The sequence below is a fragment of the Gossypium raimondii genome, chromosome 4 (assembly GCF_025698545.1).
Source record: "Gossypium raimondii isolate GPD5lz chromosome 4, ASM2569854v1, whole genome shotgun sequence".
NCBI classification, from domain to species: domain Eukaryota; kingdom Viridiplantae; phylum Streptophyta; class Magnoliopsida; order Malvales; family Malvaceae; genus Gossypium; species Gossypium raimondii.
The window spans coordinates 1,171,875-1,189,576 of record NC_068568.1 but is presented as its reverse complement, the minus strand read 5'-3'; the positions used below and the strand labels follow the sequence as shown (position 1 = coordinate 1,189,576).

Below are 17,702 nucleotides of genomic sequence, written 5' to 3'. Positions count from 1 at the left end.
ATCAATATCGTTTCTCGAGATCCAAATCCATGCCGATCTCGGACCTCTCTTTATTTCTTGAAAAGAGACGGCGGCTGCCATTTGATTCGCCGGAAACCTCGTTCGACCGCCGTGAAGGCGGTGCTTGATTCGGCGACTATAGAGGAGCAGGTCTTAAAGAATCTGATATGAGAAATCCGGCGATTTCTTCTACTTATCGGAGGTCTATGTTGCCGAAGCCGAATCAAACGGTGTTGGAAGCTCAAGCGAGGATTTGTACTGGACCTACGCAGACTAGACCGCTCTCGGAAGAACAGGCGTTTAAGGTTTTGGATACAATTTTGGATTCCTTTTCATACGGCACTTATTTCGTGCATGCATTACATGTTTTTCCACTCGTCTTTTTTTCCCTCTTTTTTCATGCATTATCATTTGAAGGTATTATCATTATTTTTTCCTTTATATATCATTCGATGGTTAAGTTTGACAGTTTTTCTAATATGATATTTGAGTTATTTTTAGTCTAATTTAATACTTGAACAGAAATTTAAGTTTTGATAATTAATTTTTATTGTTTAATTCGAGTTTTAAAATTGATTCAATGAAAATTAATTATTAATACTATTAGATTTGAATTTTTTATGATTTTGCTAATACAATAAATTTAGTGTTAATTGTGAATTGTTTAATTTTGATCAACTCTAAAACTCAAATTAAATACTAATTAAAAAGTTAACATCATTACCTTTTGATATTAAAATATATAATTTTGTCAAATATAAATACTGGACAAAAAATAACACATGTACCATCTTTTAAAAAATCAAATTTAAATACTAAATTATGTATTAAGGCTAATATTTATTATTATGTATTTCCACTTAAAGTTATTGTTATCGAATCACAAATAAAACCCTTTTATTCGAATAGTTACGACTTTTCAATGAACCAATTCTATTTGATTTTTTTCTATTTTTTCCTTTTGGGTATTCAACCAAAAACCAAATATTGTTTTAATTCACTGTATAATCTACTCTAAAGAAACAAATTGCCATTTCCTCTTCCCCTATATATATGTATGCATGAATGTACCCATATACCTCATTACACCCACAGTAAACTTATTTGTAGAAAAGTTTGGTTTTAATCTCTTATAAAGAAAAGCCAAGATGGTGGTCGGCTTGGTCGAGACGGCTGTTCCGGCAGCCAAATCCACAGTTTCCTCCGCCGTGAAGAAACCTACTACTCTCTCCTCGGACCCTATCATCAATGTTGCACGGTTAGTCCACTGCTTCCATTGGTTGCTTTTACGTTAATATTTTGCTTTATTCATTTCATGCAATGTCTTTAAAAGATAACAAAATTTTTACCATCCTTCATGGACTCTAAATCTAGAGTCTAACAATTTTCCCTTGATGCATCCATCCAATGGCAGATATTGAGACTTAAGTTTTGGGGGGTTTAAGTAAAATTTTCAAATAAATTAAAAGACATTATGAAGATTTTCAAAAATTTGGAGGAGCTAAATTAAAATTTTCAACAAGTTTCAAGGGAAAAATGAATTTTTCCAAATAAAATTAGGAGGGGGCAAGGCCCCCTTTGGCCTCCATTACGGTTCGCCATAGCATGCATGCATTTGCTATGTAATGAATAGTGAAGGGATAATTAAAACCCAAAACTTAACTCAGTTAGTACATGCAGCGGTGATCCTACGATTTACGAGCCGTACTGGAAGAAGATGGGAGATAGGTGTAAAGTGGTTATTGCTGGAGATGAATTCATGAGCTACTTTTGCAATGCGATGAACCTATGTTGGTTTTTGCTGCCGGAGCTCGACAATGCCATTCGGACACTGCATCGTGTCGTTGGGAATGCCATGGTCGATGATGATAGGTTCATCGTTGTCGGGAATGGCTCGACCCAGCTCTTCCATGCTTTGCTATACGCCCTCTCGTCTCCTGATATGCCTGAACCTATTAACGTGGTCGCTGCCGCCCCTTTCTACTCGGTAAGCATACAATTGTAGCCGTTAGTGTATATTATATATATATTTGGTTTTAACGTATTTTTTGAATATATTTTCATATATAATTTTACTTTATTTTCAATTTTTAATAAAATATATATTATATATACAAATAGAAATATCCATGTTTTAATTATGGTCTAATTCTAACCCAGTCCTTGAAGGGTCATTCTGCTTTTTATTTCAGCCATCAATTGATTAAATAGCACGTGCACGGATCGGTGCTGCCAAAACTACGTCGTTTTAACTTTTCTTTACTAACCTCTATTTACTATTTCTTTTACCTTGTAACTTGCAGTCATATCCAGAGGAGACGAAGTTCCTGCGATCGGAGCTGTCTAAATGGGCAGGCGATGCAAATTGCTACGATAAAGACGAACCCTACATCGAGGTGGTCACATCGCCGAACAACCCCGATGGGTCGATTCGAGGAACCGTGGTGAATCGTGAAGGTGGTAAAGCCATTCACGACCTAGCCTACTATTGGCCTCAGTACGCACCCATTACTAGCAAAGCTGACCATGATGCTATGCTTTTCACCTTCTCCAAAGCCACTGGACATGCTGGAACTCGCATTGGGTAAGCATCTCCTTTCACATGACATATAAAATCCATCAAACTATTTAGTCTTATGTCACAATTTGGTCCCTAGATTATACTTATCATCCTGGGACAAAAAAAAAAGCTTTAAGTATTAAATTCGGGGGTTAAATGATGACATAAGCCATAAGTGCCAAATTAAACATTAAAACAAAACTCAGGTATCAAATTAAATATTAAAACCAAACTCAAGTACCAAATAGTATATTAACCCTAAAAGTATCCACTTTATAATAAGCTCATACATTTTTCATCGTAAATGATCTGCTTTTGATAACTCTACAGCTGGGCTATTGTTAAAGACAAAGTGATCGCCGCCAAGATGGTAAAGTTTATAGAGGTGAGCAGCATCGGCGTATCCAGAGAAGCCCAACTCCGTGCCGCCAAGGTCCTAGGTGTCATCGCCGACGACTGCCGGAATCCCGACGTCAAAGGTGAAAACTTCTTCGAATACGGCCGCCGCCTCATGTCGGAACGATGGGGAAAGCTCCGGGAAGTGGGGATGAAAAGCAATGGTGTTTTCAGCCTGCCTAATTACCCACGAGATTATTGCAAATTCACCGGCGAATACACTGATTCAAACCCTGGTATATAAATGCTTTTCTTATTTGCTTGTTATAAATAACACTGATGTTTAGTCCTTTAACTTGCTTTTTCCATATTAGTCTGAAAATTTGGCCCAGTAGTGATGTGTCAGTTTAAAAAAATTCTAAGCGATGATATGGTATAATCTCATAGTACCATGTGATCCATGTCATTACATCTTAATAGAATCTAAATTTATGGATCAAATTAAGGAAAACAGTAAAGTTTTGAGATTAATGTGGATCGAAAAAAAGTCAAGACACCATGATGAGAAAAGTTGGCAAATTTAGGGACTAAATGTTAGTTTATTCGTTCATGAAACCTTATTATATTTAACTTTCTTTTCCTTTTGTTGATGCAGCCTTTGCATGGTTGAAGAGCAAGGAGGGTTTGAACTGTGAGAATCTGTTAAGAGATGAAAGCAAAATAATCACAAGGGGCGGGCCGAGTTTTGGTGTTGACTCAACATACACAAGGGTTAGCATGCTGAGTCGTGATGTCGAGTTTGAGCTTCTGTTGGAAAGGTTGGCGGCCGTCAAAGGAACCGTCAATGGAAGTTAGGGTTTATTTATCATAGAATATGTGCCCTCTTTAATGGAAATTAAGGTTGATCTATAATAGAATATGCCCTCGTCAAAGGAGCCATATCAATGGAAATTAGGGTTTATCTATAATAATTGTATTAAAATTTACATGAGTTTGTAAGTCATGTATGCTAATCTAATTAAGATAAATTCAATATCTTTCCAAACCCCCAAAAAATACCAGTCCCTTTTAAAATTTAAAATATATTTTTAAATAAATATATGATCGATAAATAATATAAATTTATCTCTCTAAATCGTATTTCTGAATTTATCGCTGCACTTATCAATATTTTAATATTTTTATATATAATAAAAGATTATATTATATATTTCAAAGTAGGAAAGGGGTTACAATTTTTTACAAGAGATAAGGTTACATATAAAATTAAATTTTAGATCTCAAAATATTTTAATTTCACATAACTCAATCTCACTCATAAACATTTTTAATTCATGTTCTTTTTCTATTGTATTTTCTATTATATTTTATATCAACTAATATTTTAATTTTTATGACACAAACTTCGTGCTTTGACCTTTGATTCTTTTTCTAATTTTCCATTATTCCGTTTGGTACTTAAATAATAATTAAAATAATAATAAAGGAGAGATTCACTTGTATGAAAGTAAATTATAAAATTAAAGTAGTTTTACTTAATTTTATTATTTTCTGTATAATTAATAATTAATAATTTAATAATTTAATTTATTAATATAATAATACTTGTTCGTAAATGTTTTAATTATTCTGATATTACTATCTTTAATTTTATTATTTTCTGTATAATTAATAATTAATAATTTAATAATTTAATTTATTAATATAATAATACTTGTTCGTAAATGTTTTAATTATTCTGATATTACTATTATATAAATTTAAAATACAATATATATATATATAAATATTCAACAATTGAAAGCTTTTTTTATATAAATTAAATAGTTAAAATTTAAATTTATACCAAATTTAACATGCATTATCTATGTGAATGAAACATAAAATATAATAGTTAGATTATGATATACATGAGTGAGAAAAAATTGATGTAGAAAACAAATAAAGCTTTACTTAAAATAATAAAGTTGGGGTGTTTGAAAATCGTGTATTTTAAATTTAAATATATATTTTAATTCAATATAAAAGACAAACACATCTATAGTAATATTTAGGTTAAAATATGTCATAGGTCCTTACACTTTTCACAAAATTAGAATTTAGTTTCATATTTTCATTTACGTGAATTTAGTTTATTTACTTTTCAAATTTTCAATTTGTTAACACTTATTATTTTGTGGTACTTGGTAGCGGTGTAACTAAAAAAAGACCTTGTAATGAATTTAAATTTAACAAAATAATTTCAATAGTATTAACAATGACCTAAATTTTGAAATCTAAAAAGTAGAGGATTAAATTTTTAGGAATAAAAGTATAGAGACTAAATTTTAAATTTACTGAAGGGTATAGAGACTATGTCATATTTTAACCTAATATTATTACTTTGTAAATAAAATGAATTTTTAGTAATTTCACAACTAAGTTAATCTTAAATCATAATATAGATCATGATAGTTCGAATCAAACCAGACCGATTGGGATATCAATTTCGAGAGAGGCATCAGATCAATTGATTAACTAATCGAGCTAAAAATCGAGTGAATCAATTGAACTAATTATTATTATTTTAAAATATTTTCATAATTATTTATTTAATTTAACCATTCGAACCAATGAAATCAATAACTTGCCCAATTCAACCTCAAGTCGGATTCTGAAACCTTAATATAAACTATTTTTTAACCTCATTATAAATTTTGATAATATCTATCTTTTTTGACATAATACTTAAAATACGCATAATTTCTCTCTCACCCATAAATAAAAAGATAATACGCTTTATTATATTCGAACTCACGTACTCATGCGCCAAGATATGCTAGAATAAACTAAATTTAGATGATAATAATAATAATAATAATAATAATAATAATAATAATAATAATAAATAAAATTAACATAAATGCGCCAGCGAGCAACCACGTAGGCGCAATTTTTCAAATTGAGCAAACAGCGTAGTGGATAAAACTCCATTTGTTTCACCTCGTCATCTCCGCAAAACCCACCTTCAACGCCTTAAAAGCCGTTTTTTTTTTCCTTACTTTTTTCATTTGCTCCAAAAAAATAAGGAGGAAAAGAAAAAACAACGGCCAACAAATTCATCAAAGAAACTCAAAAAAATGCGAGCTCTACTCTCACCAGAATCTTCTTCTCTTTATTTCACTTCAATCAATATCGTTTCTCGAGATCCAAATCCATGCCGATCTCGGACCTCTCTTTATTTTTTGAAAAGAGACGGCGGCTGCCGTTTGATTCGCCGGAAAACTCGTTCGACCGCCGTGAAGGCGTTGCTTGATTCGGCGACTATAGAGGAGCTAGGTCTTAAAGAATCTGATATGAGAAATCCGGCGATTTCTTCTACTTATCGGAGGTCTATGTTGCCGAAGCCGAATCAAACGGTGTTGGAAGCTCAAGCGAGGATTTGTACTGGACCTACGCAGACTAGACCGCTCTCGGAAGAACAGGCGTTTAAGGTTTTGGATACAATTTTGAGATCAGGTTAAGTATTCGTTTGTTTATTTCTCTCTTGGAAATATATGCTTCTTTTGTAGTTTCTCTTAACTTTAGTTATAGAGTTCATGCAATTTATTAGGTTTAATTGTTTTATAGAGCAAGGTTGCTTTGATGGAAGGGATATGGTGTTGGCCTTGTGTTTTTAGTTTTGGAACTTTGGAATTCGGTCTAAAATTATTTATTTGAACTTAGGAATTAGCTCTAAAATGATTTTATAGTTAAAAGCATTTCTCTCTTGGAACTATAACTTCATTTCCTCTCAGAAGTTAGATTATAACGTTAATACTACAATTTTTTGAGGTTTAATTGATTTCTTGAGTAAGGTTGTTTTGATGGGGAGTATGCTTTTGGCCTTTTTCTTTTGGTTCATTTTTGGAACCTAGGAATTTGCTCTAAAATGATTTTTTAGAACTTGAAATGTTTCAAGTGGAGATAGGTTGGTCAAATTTTACCGATTTGGTGTCTTTGTTGAAGCTTTTGAATTCGAAAGAAATTTATTTTTATGGCTTAAGTTAGGTACTGTTTTGTGTATGTTGACAGTTAGGGGGGAATTAAAAGATGAAGAGCAAGTCTCAAAAGCACAGATTGGAGCATTCTTTGCTGGAATGACTATCCGTGCAAATTCCTTTCCGGAAGAGACTCAATGGAGTGAAGGAGAAAGGCGTGCAATGAACTTATTTTGGCCACTTCTCTTACGAGCACTACCGCCTGATGTGATTTTCATTGCTGATCCTGAAGGGTCTATAATGGGATTAGGGAATTCAGTAGGGCCGCAGTTTATTGGGAAAGGCACGACAGAAATGAGATTGGTTGGTGCTCTTAGAGAAATTTTAGCAGGAGGTCACCTTGGGTATGAGGAAGTCCAAGGTGTTCTGAAAGATGTTCTTCCATTGAAATTTGAAGATGGAAAATCTACTGGAGTAAGTGAATCATTGCTTTCAGCTTTCTTAATTGGTCAGCGTATGAACAGGGAAACAGATCGCGAACTTAAAGCATACTGCCTTGCATTTGATGATGAACTTGGTATGTGATTTACATGTATTTTATTTCTTGAAACTTGTCACAATGCTGCATTGCAAGTGAATATCAACCAAATGAAGTTTTATTATATTCTGGCTAATCTGTTGAGTGACCATCAGGTCCTGCTCCAGTTGCTGATGTTAACTCTTTGACCCATTACGGTGAACCTTATGATGGCAACACACGTTTCTTTAGAAGCACGTTGTTTGTTGCTGCGGTTAGATCCTGTTATGGTGAATCTTCCTTGCTTCATGGTGTGGAGTGGATGCCACCGAAGGTAAGTTCTCAGTATCTGTGGCATGTGGATGTTTTTCTTTGTTATGATTTATCCTGGAAAATGGAAGTAGATGTTGATTTGTAACTGCTGCAGATTGTCTAAGAACTACATCCTTCTGCTGCTATGAAATTGTTCCTAGTTTCAAAATTTGAAAGTACTATCATAAAGAAGTCTTCCTTTTCTCAGGGAGGTGTAACTGAAGAACAAATGCTGAACTTTATGGGAGCAAACACAAACTTATCCTTGCATCAGGCAAAAAAACTTATTGAGGTTGGCGTACACAACTGTTCTGTCTCTCTCTGCTCCCTCCCTTTTTTTTCCCTCATTGAAACTTTTGAAGTTTTTTTCAGGACGAGGAGGTTGGTTTTGCATACCTAAGTCAACGTGAAGCTCGCCCATCTCTGTATGAATCTAACTGAATATATGTAGTTTAGTTTGTTTTCTTCCATATTTTTTGCTCCCATGGTAATCACAAGGGGGGGGGGGACAAGAAGAAATAAATTGTAAATAAAAGTGGTTAAGGATTTCAATATACTTATTAACATTTGAATCCAACTCCAAGTTCAAATAAAATGTCAGTCTTGAAATGGGACTAAAAGCTAGACTGTTTACGAGTCCATGTTTTCAACTACCGTTGAAATATTCTTCCAGATAATATTTTCTACTTTCAGGTTTTGTGATGATGTGTAATATGTTTAGAAACTTGGTACGTTTTCTGTTACTCTACCTTTTCTCTTTTGAATAATGCCCTACATATAAATACGATCTTACATCAGTTATATAATCTAGTTCTGAGCATCTAAGGCATTGATCTCATTATGATTGATTGTTCTTGGGGTATAATTCCACATTTTTTCCCCTTCTCGTGTCTAAACATTAGATGTAATTATATAATTAATTTAAGAACTGTACTAGTTATGGTCTATTTCTTGATTTTGTCTCCTCTGTATTTTCTATAAATAAATGAGGCTGTTCAGGATCATTTTATGATTTCTGCAGATATTCACTGATTGGATTGAGGGAGCACATAAAGAAACGCCCACCACTAGCAACAACTGAAAAGGTCCAGCAATTTATTAGGGTGAGCACATATATCGACATAAAATTATTTTGTATTAGTTTCATATATTATACATATTATGTATATATTATGCATGTATGTTGTTTGTTTCCAATGGTGCTTAACCTAACTAAAAATTTGCATGACATCTTGCACAAAGAACCTTGTTCTGTACTACTTTTTGTTTTTGCTTGTTAAAACCGTTCCTAAAGTACGCTGTGGTGCTTATTTCACAAAGTAAAATGATGATTTTGTAACAGGCTAAAGGGAAGGAATCAATTGTTACCGGATTTTATCATGAAGGTTACGAGGAGCCTTTGTTAATGCTTATGAAACGAAGAGGTGTATATTCTGGTTTGGTAGTGAAGGTTAGAAATTTACCTTTTTGCAGCAACAACAAAACAAAGTGGCCTTTTGGCTTGCCATTGGCGTTATTGACAACTTCATCTTTATAATATGGGTTAAATTTGAAAATATTTTGGTTAAGGAGTAACAAATTTTGCCTTTTACACGATGTTCAAGATACTGTTTAAATTTAACTTAAATTCAGAGTAATCAACAAGTGATCTGATAAAAAACACTTAATATGTGAGACTGGTCTTATTTAAGGGAGAAGAAGGTGCCCTCTCAATGACAACTAGGTTACGATCAGCAAGCACGTCAAAAGGCTTTCCTGTAAACTATTGTTCCGGTTTTCGTTCAGTAGGCACGGAAACAGCTTGCAAAGAGGATGGTTCGTATTTAACTGTGTTGCCTTGACTCCAGTTTAAAAGTAATAAATTCCTTTGTTACTGATAAAATATCCTAATATCGCAGGAGTATCACATCAGAGTTTTAGGCTCGAGGTTAATGCTATGGACTATGGTTTTGAACCAACTGATACACCAAGAACTGATAGATCGGTAAACTTCGAAATTCCTTTTCTATACAATCTCGATCATGATCTTGCATGTCCATTTGTTTCTTGCCTATAGAATGATACAATTGTAGGATGCTCCCAAATCCCATTAGCCTTTTGTTTTATGCGGTATTAAAGTCGCATTGATCTATGTTATCCGGACACCTCATTTTTCTTAAAATACTCGTATCCGACACATATTTGGACCATGATTTCGAACCAGCCGATATGCCAAGAACTGATGAGTCAATAAACTTCGAAATTCCTTTTCTGTATAATCTTTGATCATTATAATCAGACTGTCAATTTATTCCTTGCCTATAGAATGATGCAATTGCAAGATGCTTTCGAATTTGATTCCCATTAGCTTGTTGCTTTATGCAAGCATTACTGTTGCAAAGATATAAATGAATTATATTCTTTATACTTCCAAATTAACACCCTAAACCATTATGTTATTTAGACTCTTTTTTTTCCTAAAGTACTCGTATTTGAAAATAAATACGGGGCATTGTAAACTTTGAAAAAATTGAGAATATCCATGCCGGACACATACTTATATTTAATGTACATAGTCCGAGCAATTTAGCCATTAAAGTGGTGAAAAGAAAATCCCCCCTCCCCATTTTTTCTTTGTTATTTATATATCCGTACATACATCCGTGTGTGTGTGTGGATTATTATCCGGTAAACCGGATTTTAACACAATTGGTGTTAAAGAACTGTCATGTGTCCATTTATTTATTTATATTTTTAAGTATTGATTAAGATCATGTGACAGTTTCTAAACCTTGTTTGTGAAATTAAGAAACTCCGCTCGACATTGTATCAAATGATATATATATGTATATAGAAGAACCGATGATCATTTGACCGTGTTTGCTGCAATGGCAGGTATCAAAGAATATAGAGCTGGGTTTGGCTGCTCTGCATGGCCAAAAAGGGCCAGCATACGATCGAATCGTTTTAAATGCCGGAATTGTGGATCATTTACTGGGTTGTGATGGTGCTGAAGACGTGACCATAGCTCTCGATAGGGCCAGGGAAGCCATTGATAGTGGTAAGGCTCTTAAGAAACTCCTAAATTACATTAAAGTGTCTCACAAGTTAAAATGAAACCTATGTGAAACAGTGCTTGCTTCCTCTTAAGCTTTTTTTTTTTTTTATATAAATTGGCTTAAGGTACGATTTAGCCTCTAAACTGCATTCAGTTTTCACTTTGGTATGTAAATTTTTTGTTTCACTTTGGTACCTAAACTATCATATTTATCCTACTTTACCCCAAAATATAAAGTTGCCGATAAGAATATAACATGTGGCACATAAAATAGGACACGAAAATAGTTGAAGTACCAAAATGAAAAAAAAAAGTTTAGGTGTCAATGGGAAAAGAATTTAGTTCAGCGGCTAAGTTGTTACTTTTGAGCTTTTCCTTTTTTGGGTGTAGATCTGTGTTGTAAAACTGTTAAAAAGAGGAAATAGAGAAAGAAAAAAAAAGGGTGTCTTACAGATTTTCCGTTTATCTGTTTCTTTTTTATTTAAGTTCCCTTTATTTGTTTTTTAAAGTTAAAAGTTTTCTGCTGATATAAAATTAGTTCCAAAATCCAAAGTTATTGATTAGTTATTTTTGTAATTTTTTTATATACTATCCTGAAAATTAAATTTCTTTTTTCTTTTTATTGTCAATCTTGGTGGAATTTCAGGCATGGTTTGGAAATAAGTGGAAACAAAATGTTTAATAAGTTTTAAAATAGCTTAATAAGCATTATATGATAAATGTTTTTATAGAATAGAATTTCGAACTTACACCCACACACGCATTGCACTCACTTAAGCAACCACACAAGCATAACCTTCTCGATTTTAGAGATGTGGTGAACAGTCTTGACTAATAAAACAAACGTTGGAGTTTTATCTATGATCCGTAAGCTTTATAAAGATTTTACCATTTTTATGTTGACTAGCGGAGAGTTAAATATTCTGGCAAAAAATAAATATAAAAGTTTCTAGTGAGAAAACAATTTTAACATCTGGGTAAAATATAGTAATAGATAGAGATAATAAATTTGCATGAATTTTGATTTATATAAATTTTGATTGGCTGTAATTATATATACGAAATTTTAATTTTGGCTTAATTATATATTTTCAAAAATTAATACATATATTTATTTTTATATTGTATTAATATAATTGTTTGTGTATATAATATCATCGTAAAATAATACTAATTCAATTGATTGATAGTATTATTAGGGATCTATAAAATTAAAATATAGGATGATTCATGTGTAATTTTGACACTTGTCCTTATGAAATATAAATTTAATTTTGACATTTCTCTATTTTGGAAGGGCTACAATTTGCTATAATTTATTGATAACTAGGTACCATCAAAATTGTGAGTATGTATTAAAAATATTCAGATCGTAATTTTAAAACACAATTATGTGAATCGGCCCGCAAAATATACGAAATTTTGAAACAAATTGAACATAATCTAATAAGCTATATATACCCATATTCAACACCAACTCGGTAAGTAACATCAAAAATCATAAAAATAATGCAGGGCGATGGGTATATACCATCTCAGAAGTAATATATATAAAGTATCTGTATTTGATATCGTAACCAACCAAATATTTGAATACAAGTATAAGAATACGACTCACAAATCATATGAAAATTTGAAAATAGAATTGAACATAACTACATAAAATGTACCCGTACTCAAGACCAACACCGAGTAACATACCAAAAATTCGTAAAAGTATTGCGATATGCATATAGTATCCGTATTTGATATCGTAACCAACCAAATATTCAAATACAAGTATGAGAACACGACTCACAGATCATACGAAATTTTGAAAAGGAAATTTGAACATAACTAAATAAGATATACCCGTACTCAACATCAACATCCAACTCTGAGTAACATACCCAAAAATCGAAAGAAAAAAACCCGAATAACCTAAATAGAAAATTCTGCTGCCGAAGGAGGGTTCTAATCTCATTACATTTTATTTTCTATAAACAAAACAACTTAAATTCACTCAAAAAATGTAATGAATTGATTTATTAGTAACTTTGAAAGGGTTACTTTTATACCTGAAGAGCAGCTGCAATGGAACCAGAAAGGCTAAGAATTTCAAAAGGACGTTTGCACTTTACCTCTTTCACCGTGTGAGGGCATGAATCAGTGATCCAGAAATAGGTTAGCCCTTTCTCAGGTTGCCCTACATATAATTTTGAGACAACATCAAGATTTAACGGAATAAAAAAGCTCGAAGTTGATTTGGTAATAATCGAGTTGCTCGAGCTATTGACCTTTTCATTTTAATATATTTGTATTTTATATTATAAAATTTTATTTTTATTCTTATTATATTTTAAATTTGTTAACATCGAATTTTTCTAATTTATTGGTGTGACATTTTAAAATAGAAAAGATATTTACTTAGTAGCAATATAACTAAAAAATTGGCATTGTAACGAACTTGAATTTAACAAAATAATTTTAACACTGTTAACAGTCTAACTTGAATTTTGAAATCTGAAAAGTAAAAGACTAAATTCCTAGAAATAAAACTACAAGGATTAAATTTCAATTTTACCAAAAGTACAGGAACTTATGGCATATTTTAACCTATATATGAAATAGGATACTAGACTTCTAAAATGCTATTGTAAAGGTGCAAGCAATACCTCCATTATCATGTTCAAAGCGTTGCCACGAGCTTTTAGGGAAAATTCCATGCGTCACATATGCACTTATTTTTGTTGCTCCATTGGCTGCTAATACTTTCTGCAAAACATGGACATTGAGAGATGTTTAGTACACAGAATTGCAGGTTTACAAACCATAAACAATAAAAGGCAAAAGTTCCATGGAAGAACTTGTATTCGAAGTCGGATTATACTTTACCCCATCTGTTAAAAAAATAGACAAATAAATTAATTTTTTATTCGAAGTCGGATTATACTTTACCCCATCTGTTAAAAAAGTTCCATGGAAGAACTTGTATTCGAAGTCGGAGTAAATTTATTTTTTATTAAAAATTTCATCTATTTCTATTGTTAAAAGCTGATCGATATATATCCGTAAGAGGAACACATGGCGCAATTATTCTGTTAACCATGCCAATTTTTAACAATAGAAGTGGATGAAATTTTTAATAAAAATTACCAGTTTGTTCTTTGATCTAATAAACAGAGACTAATTTTCTTATTTTTTAGTGAAGAAGGGCAAATGCAATTTGCCACAAGAAAATCCTCGTTAGGAGTTTGATTACCTGGCATTCAATCAGAGTCCCACCTGATTGAACCAAATCATCAACAATCACCACATGCCGTCCTGTAGCATCTCCCTCTTTGATGCGTACGATTCGTTGGTCCCCTATCCGAACTTTATTACAAACAATCTGTTATGATTGGAGAATGTTATCCCAGCATCTTTATGCAATAACCGAGTTTTAAGCTGTAAGAATGAGTGAGATATGCACAATTTCATAAAATGAAGCTAAACGGTCCTCTAGAAGATGGATGACTACATCACATCTGTAAGAAGGAAAGGAAAATGCAGCCTCGTGTAATCCCTCTGGAAATGTCCTGTTTAAAGTATACTTCTCGTATCAACTAAATGAGAACTTCCAGATAATATCCATCCATTTTATTTTAGTAAACTGAAACAAGAACATCAGAGAAGGAATGGTAAGGATTACTACCTTTATATGCTGTTTTTATATGAAAATCAGCAGTGCACAACACAGAAACCAAACCATAACATGCAATCTCGTGCACTTATAACCCATATAATTAACAGAAGCCAGAAACATACAATCCTGAGTCTCTTGAACGAATTCTATAAGTTAGCATTTACCATTAACGGACTAACCTGAAAATAAAGCTGGACAGACGGCACACAAGTCTCATTTTGGACTTGAAAAGATACATGCCGAGTAAGAAACACAACTCAAAGATAACCTAAGAGATCACTGGTTTCCAATGTACCATAAAGACTCCTTTATGATTTCTTAAATGTTACGAGCTAAATTACAAGCTTTCAGCTTATTCGGTATCAATGATCTATAGTTACAATTAAGTAAAAGTAGTGTAAAATCTATACAACCACCGATCACTAGTGCAGACAATGAGGTTCAACAGTCATAGGCTGTAGACATGATGATCGATGAAAGACTAAATGTATGCCAAACACAACTACAAATGAAGTAGAGCATCCATGTTATGCAGATGTTACATACAGTTGGAAAATGTTGCAGCTGTTTATGAAATCTTTTCCAAGCACCATCATCGGGAAAAGCAATGGATATCTGGGAAAAGTACGGAAATTATAGCAAAATATTAGAAATTCGAAACTGTTTTAAGTAAATACTCTTCCAACACACAGATTCGCAAGTACCATAATCCAAAATAATTTGAATTAAGAACAAAAATATCTAAGAAAATTGATTTTGGTTCAACCATTTTGAAATAGTCTCAATAACCAACAAGAAAAATGAAGCTTTGAGAACTTCAAAAGCTTAGAAACCATCAAACACACAATTGACTAGCACACCCGAGGTAGGAGCAAATTATTGCCAACTCTCGCACACTCCACAACACGGCTGCCCTTGTGATTTGAACTCACTATGTAAGTCGTGGAGGTGAACACCCAGGTCACTAGGCCAAGAGCTGGGGTTCAATCCTCCATACTTGAGAATTCTTTATTTAAGGTTTCATTACAACATCAGTCAATCAAAATATGACAAACGTCACAAAAAATAACTATCAATACCCATAAAAATGATATACAAATCAAAAAGGGTATATAAACTTACTTTGTCAGAGTCGGGAAGCTTTTGAAGCCTATTCTTAAGCAAAGGTATCCCACTCTCAAAGCAAGGCAAAATAGTATCACCGAAGTAGAATCTCTCCTAAATACAAAATACACATAAACAGATTAGAAACTTTCTCAAGAAACAATCAGAATAAAACTACATAAAAAACTAAGTCAAAGTCAAAATATGTTGTTGCTCCTTGTACTTTTAAGTTTAAGATCTAATCCTAGTACTCAAAAAGTTAAAAGTTAAATCTTTTGACCTTTTAGATTCAGAAACCATAGGCCGATTGTTTAGACCATTAGTATTTGCAATAGTTGTTGGAACTGGATTGGACCAATTGGACCAGGAACCGGCCAGTATACCGGCCCAGACAAAGGGGTTGAACTGGTATTTTAGCGAATCACTTCCAACGAGTTAAACCAGGACAGAAAACCGATTGAGCAGACAGCTGGACCGGTTTTATAATTTTTTCAATATGTTTATTTTATTTTATAAGTTTTTAATAATTTATTTAACTAAAATCAGATCGGTCATCAAAGTCATGGTATTTTCATCAAAATCTGCCAACAATTCTCTCATGCAATCATTTTGACAGTAAGCATCCCTAACATAAAGCATATTTTAACAGAGAATACAAATGGTGTTGACTATTAAAGTAGAAGTTTTAAATTGAAAAAGCATGATACCTGCAAAGCATGGATATCGAATGTTACTAAGCTAGTAGGGCCTCCCCTAGAGGTCGGTATATGGGACAATATCCTAGCAAGAGTGAAAGCCGTGGCAACATCTCCTTCGTCTTCCATTCGCTCCGAAGTTCCAGTTGGGAAAAACGGGAGAACTAGCGTGAACGATGAAACGAACAGTTTCGGCAAAGCATAGATCACCGATAACTGCTCGAAAATCACCGCCGGTGAGCTAAACGAAGCTAGAAAAGCTACATTCTGTCCTCGAATTCCATGTGCATTAGGTATAAACAAGTTCGGAAATCCATCCTCAAATGTCCTAAAAAAACAAAATTTAAATCCAAACCATTAAAATACTTAATTCGCAGCGAATTCTCCACAACCTTAACAGTGAAATGAAATTGGTTATAAGATTACCGCCAATTTATGCTGCGGAGCTCAATTGCATCTGAATCAGCAGCGATTCTCTTGGCGAGCACCTCGGTCTCGGAGCAATAAAAAAGGCAGACTTTTTTGGCGGGTTTAACGGCGGAACCGGCGACGGAGGCGGCCATTGATATCGACGGAGATGAATTCCGGATCAAATGAACCGATTCTTTTCCGGAGAGGAATTCGACGCTCCAATTCGAATGCTGATTTTCAAAACTCTTGATCTGACACCAAAACCGACTGCACTTCTTGTCGTTTAACAAACTCGAAAATGATTTAAAGGAAGCGAGTTGTGCCGAAATGGCCGCCATAGGCGGGCACACTGTTAATTGATGGTATCCCTTGATAATATCAGGTTTTAGTATTATCTATTTTTATGTTTTAGAAAATAACCTCTCTCTTTTTTCTTTTTTGATAAAAAAAGGCAGACTTTTTTGAGAAAAGACAAAAGGGTATTAATTGGCATTTATTCTCAAATCTGGAAAAGATAAAAAAAAAAAAAGTCTAGTCTTTTTTTATAAAAAAAAAAAGGGTAAACTACACCTATGGTCACTTTTGTTTACTTAGGTTACATTTCAGTCACTTATATTTGAAATGTTACGTTTTAGTCACTTACGTTATCGTGTTGTAACGTTTTAGTCACTAAGCCGTTAATTATCATTAATGGTGTAATGGTAAGCTGACGTGGCACGTTAAATCATCATTTCAAACAAAAACTTTAGGTTAAACTATACAATTGGTCCCCATAATTATTCGTTTTGAGCAATTTAATTCTTTTATGTTCTTTTAACTTTCTTTCTTTCTTTTTTTTTATTTTTTTTCATTCTCTTCTGCTTCTCCCTCTGTTTTTCTACCTTTTTATTTCTTTTAACATACCAGGAAGTCGAATTGGTAGTGAAAAAAGAAGCATGGTATGGGTTTATGGGTTTTGGTTATAGGCAAATGATGACAGTCGACTTCCTACTTCTTTTTTCATTGCCAATTCGACTTCCTAATATGTTAAAAGGAATGGGAAATGTCTGAAAACAGAGGGAGAAACAAAAGAGAATGGAAAAAAAAAGAGAGGAAAGTTTAAAGAAC

The 17,702-nt window shown here is 33.1% G+C and overlaps 3 protein-coding genes across 3 annotated transcripts; 2 read left to right on the top strand and 1 right to left on the bottom strand.

Moving 5' to 3' along the window:
* The first annotated feature begins 969 nt into the window (after positions 1-969).
* On the top strand, positions 970-3,952 carry LOC105779160 (L-tryptophan--pyruvate aminotransferase 1). Its single transcript, XM_052629466.1, has 5 exons — positions 970-1,258; positions 1,681-1,987; positions 2,304-2,584; positions 2,891-3,192; positions 3,552-3,952. Exons 1-5 carry the CDS (start codon positions 1,149-1,151, stop codon positions 3,749-3,751), a joined length of 1,200 nt encoding a protein of 399 aa, XP_052485426.1. The 5' UTR covers positions 970-1,148; the 3' UTR covers positions 3,752-3,952.
* Positions 3,953-5,864: 1,912 nt separating this feature from the next.
* On the top strand, positions 5,865-11,186 carry LOC105780092 (uncharacterized). The gene is made up of 10 exons (XM_012604209.2): positions 5,865-6,394; positions 6,950-7,432; positions 7,549-7,706; positions 7,893-7,976; positions 8,057-8,109; positions 8,706-8,787; positions 9,027-9,134; positions 9,376-9,499; positions 9,583-9,668; positions 10,559-11,186. The coding sequence occupies exons 1-10, from the start codon at positions 6,016-6,018 to the stop codon at positions 10,778-10,780; spliced, it is 1,779 nt and encodes a 592-aa protein (XP_012459663.1). The 5' UTR covers positions 5,865-6,015; the 3' UTR covers positions 10,781-11,186.
* Positions 11,187-12,428: 1,242 nt separating this feature from the next.
* Positions 12,429-17,004, bottom strand: LOC105780417 (ribose-phosphate pyrophosphokinase 4). The gene is made up of 7 exons (XM_012604732.2): positions 16,611-17,004; positions 16,197-16,512; positions 15,508-15,603; positions 14,932-15,000; positions 13,963-14,091; positions 13,376-13,475; positions 12,429-12,906 (listed from the first exon to the last, which is right to left on the bottom strand). Exons 1-7 carry the CDS (start codon positions 16,931-16,933, stop codon positions 12,773-12,775), a joined length of 1,167 nt encoding a protein of 388 aa, XP_012460186.1. The 5' UTR covers positions 16,934-17,004; the 3' UTR covers positions 12,429-12,772.
* Positions 17,005-17,702: the final 698 nt, after the last annotated feature.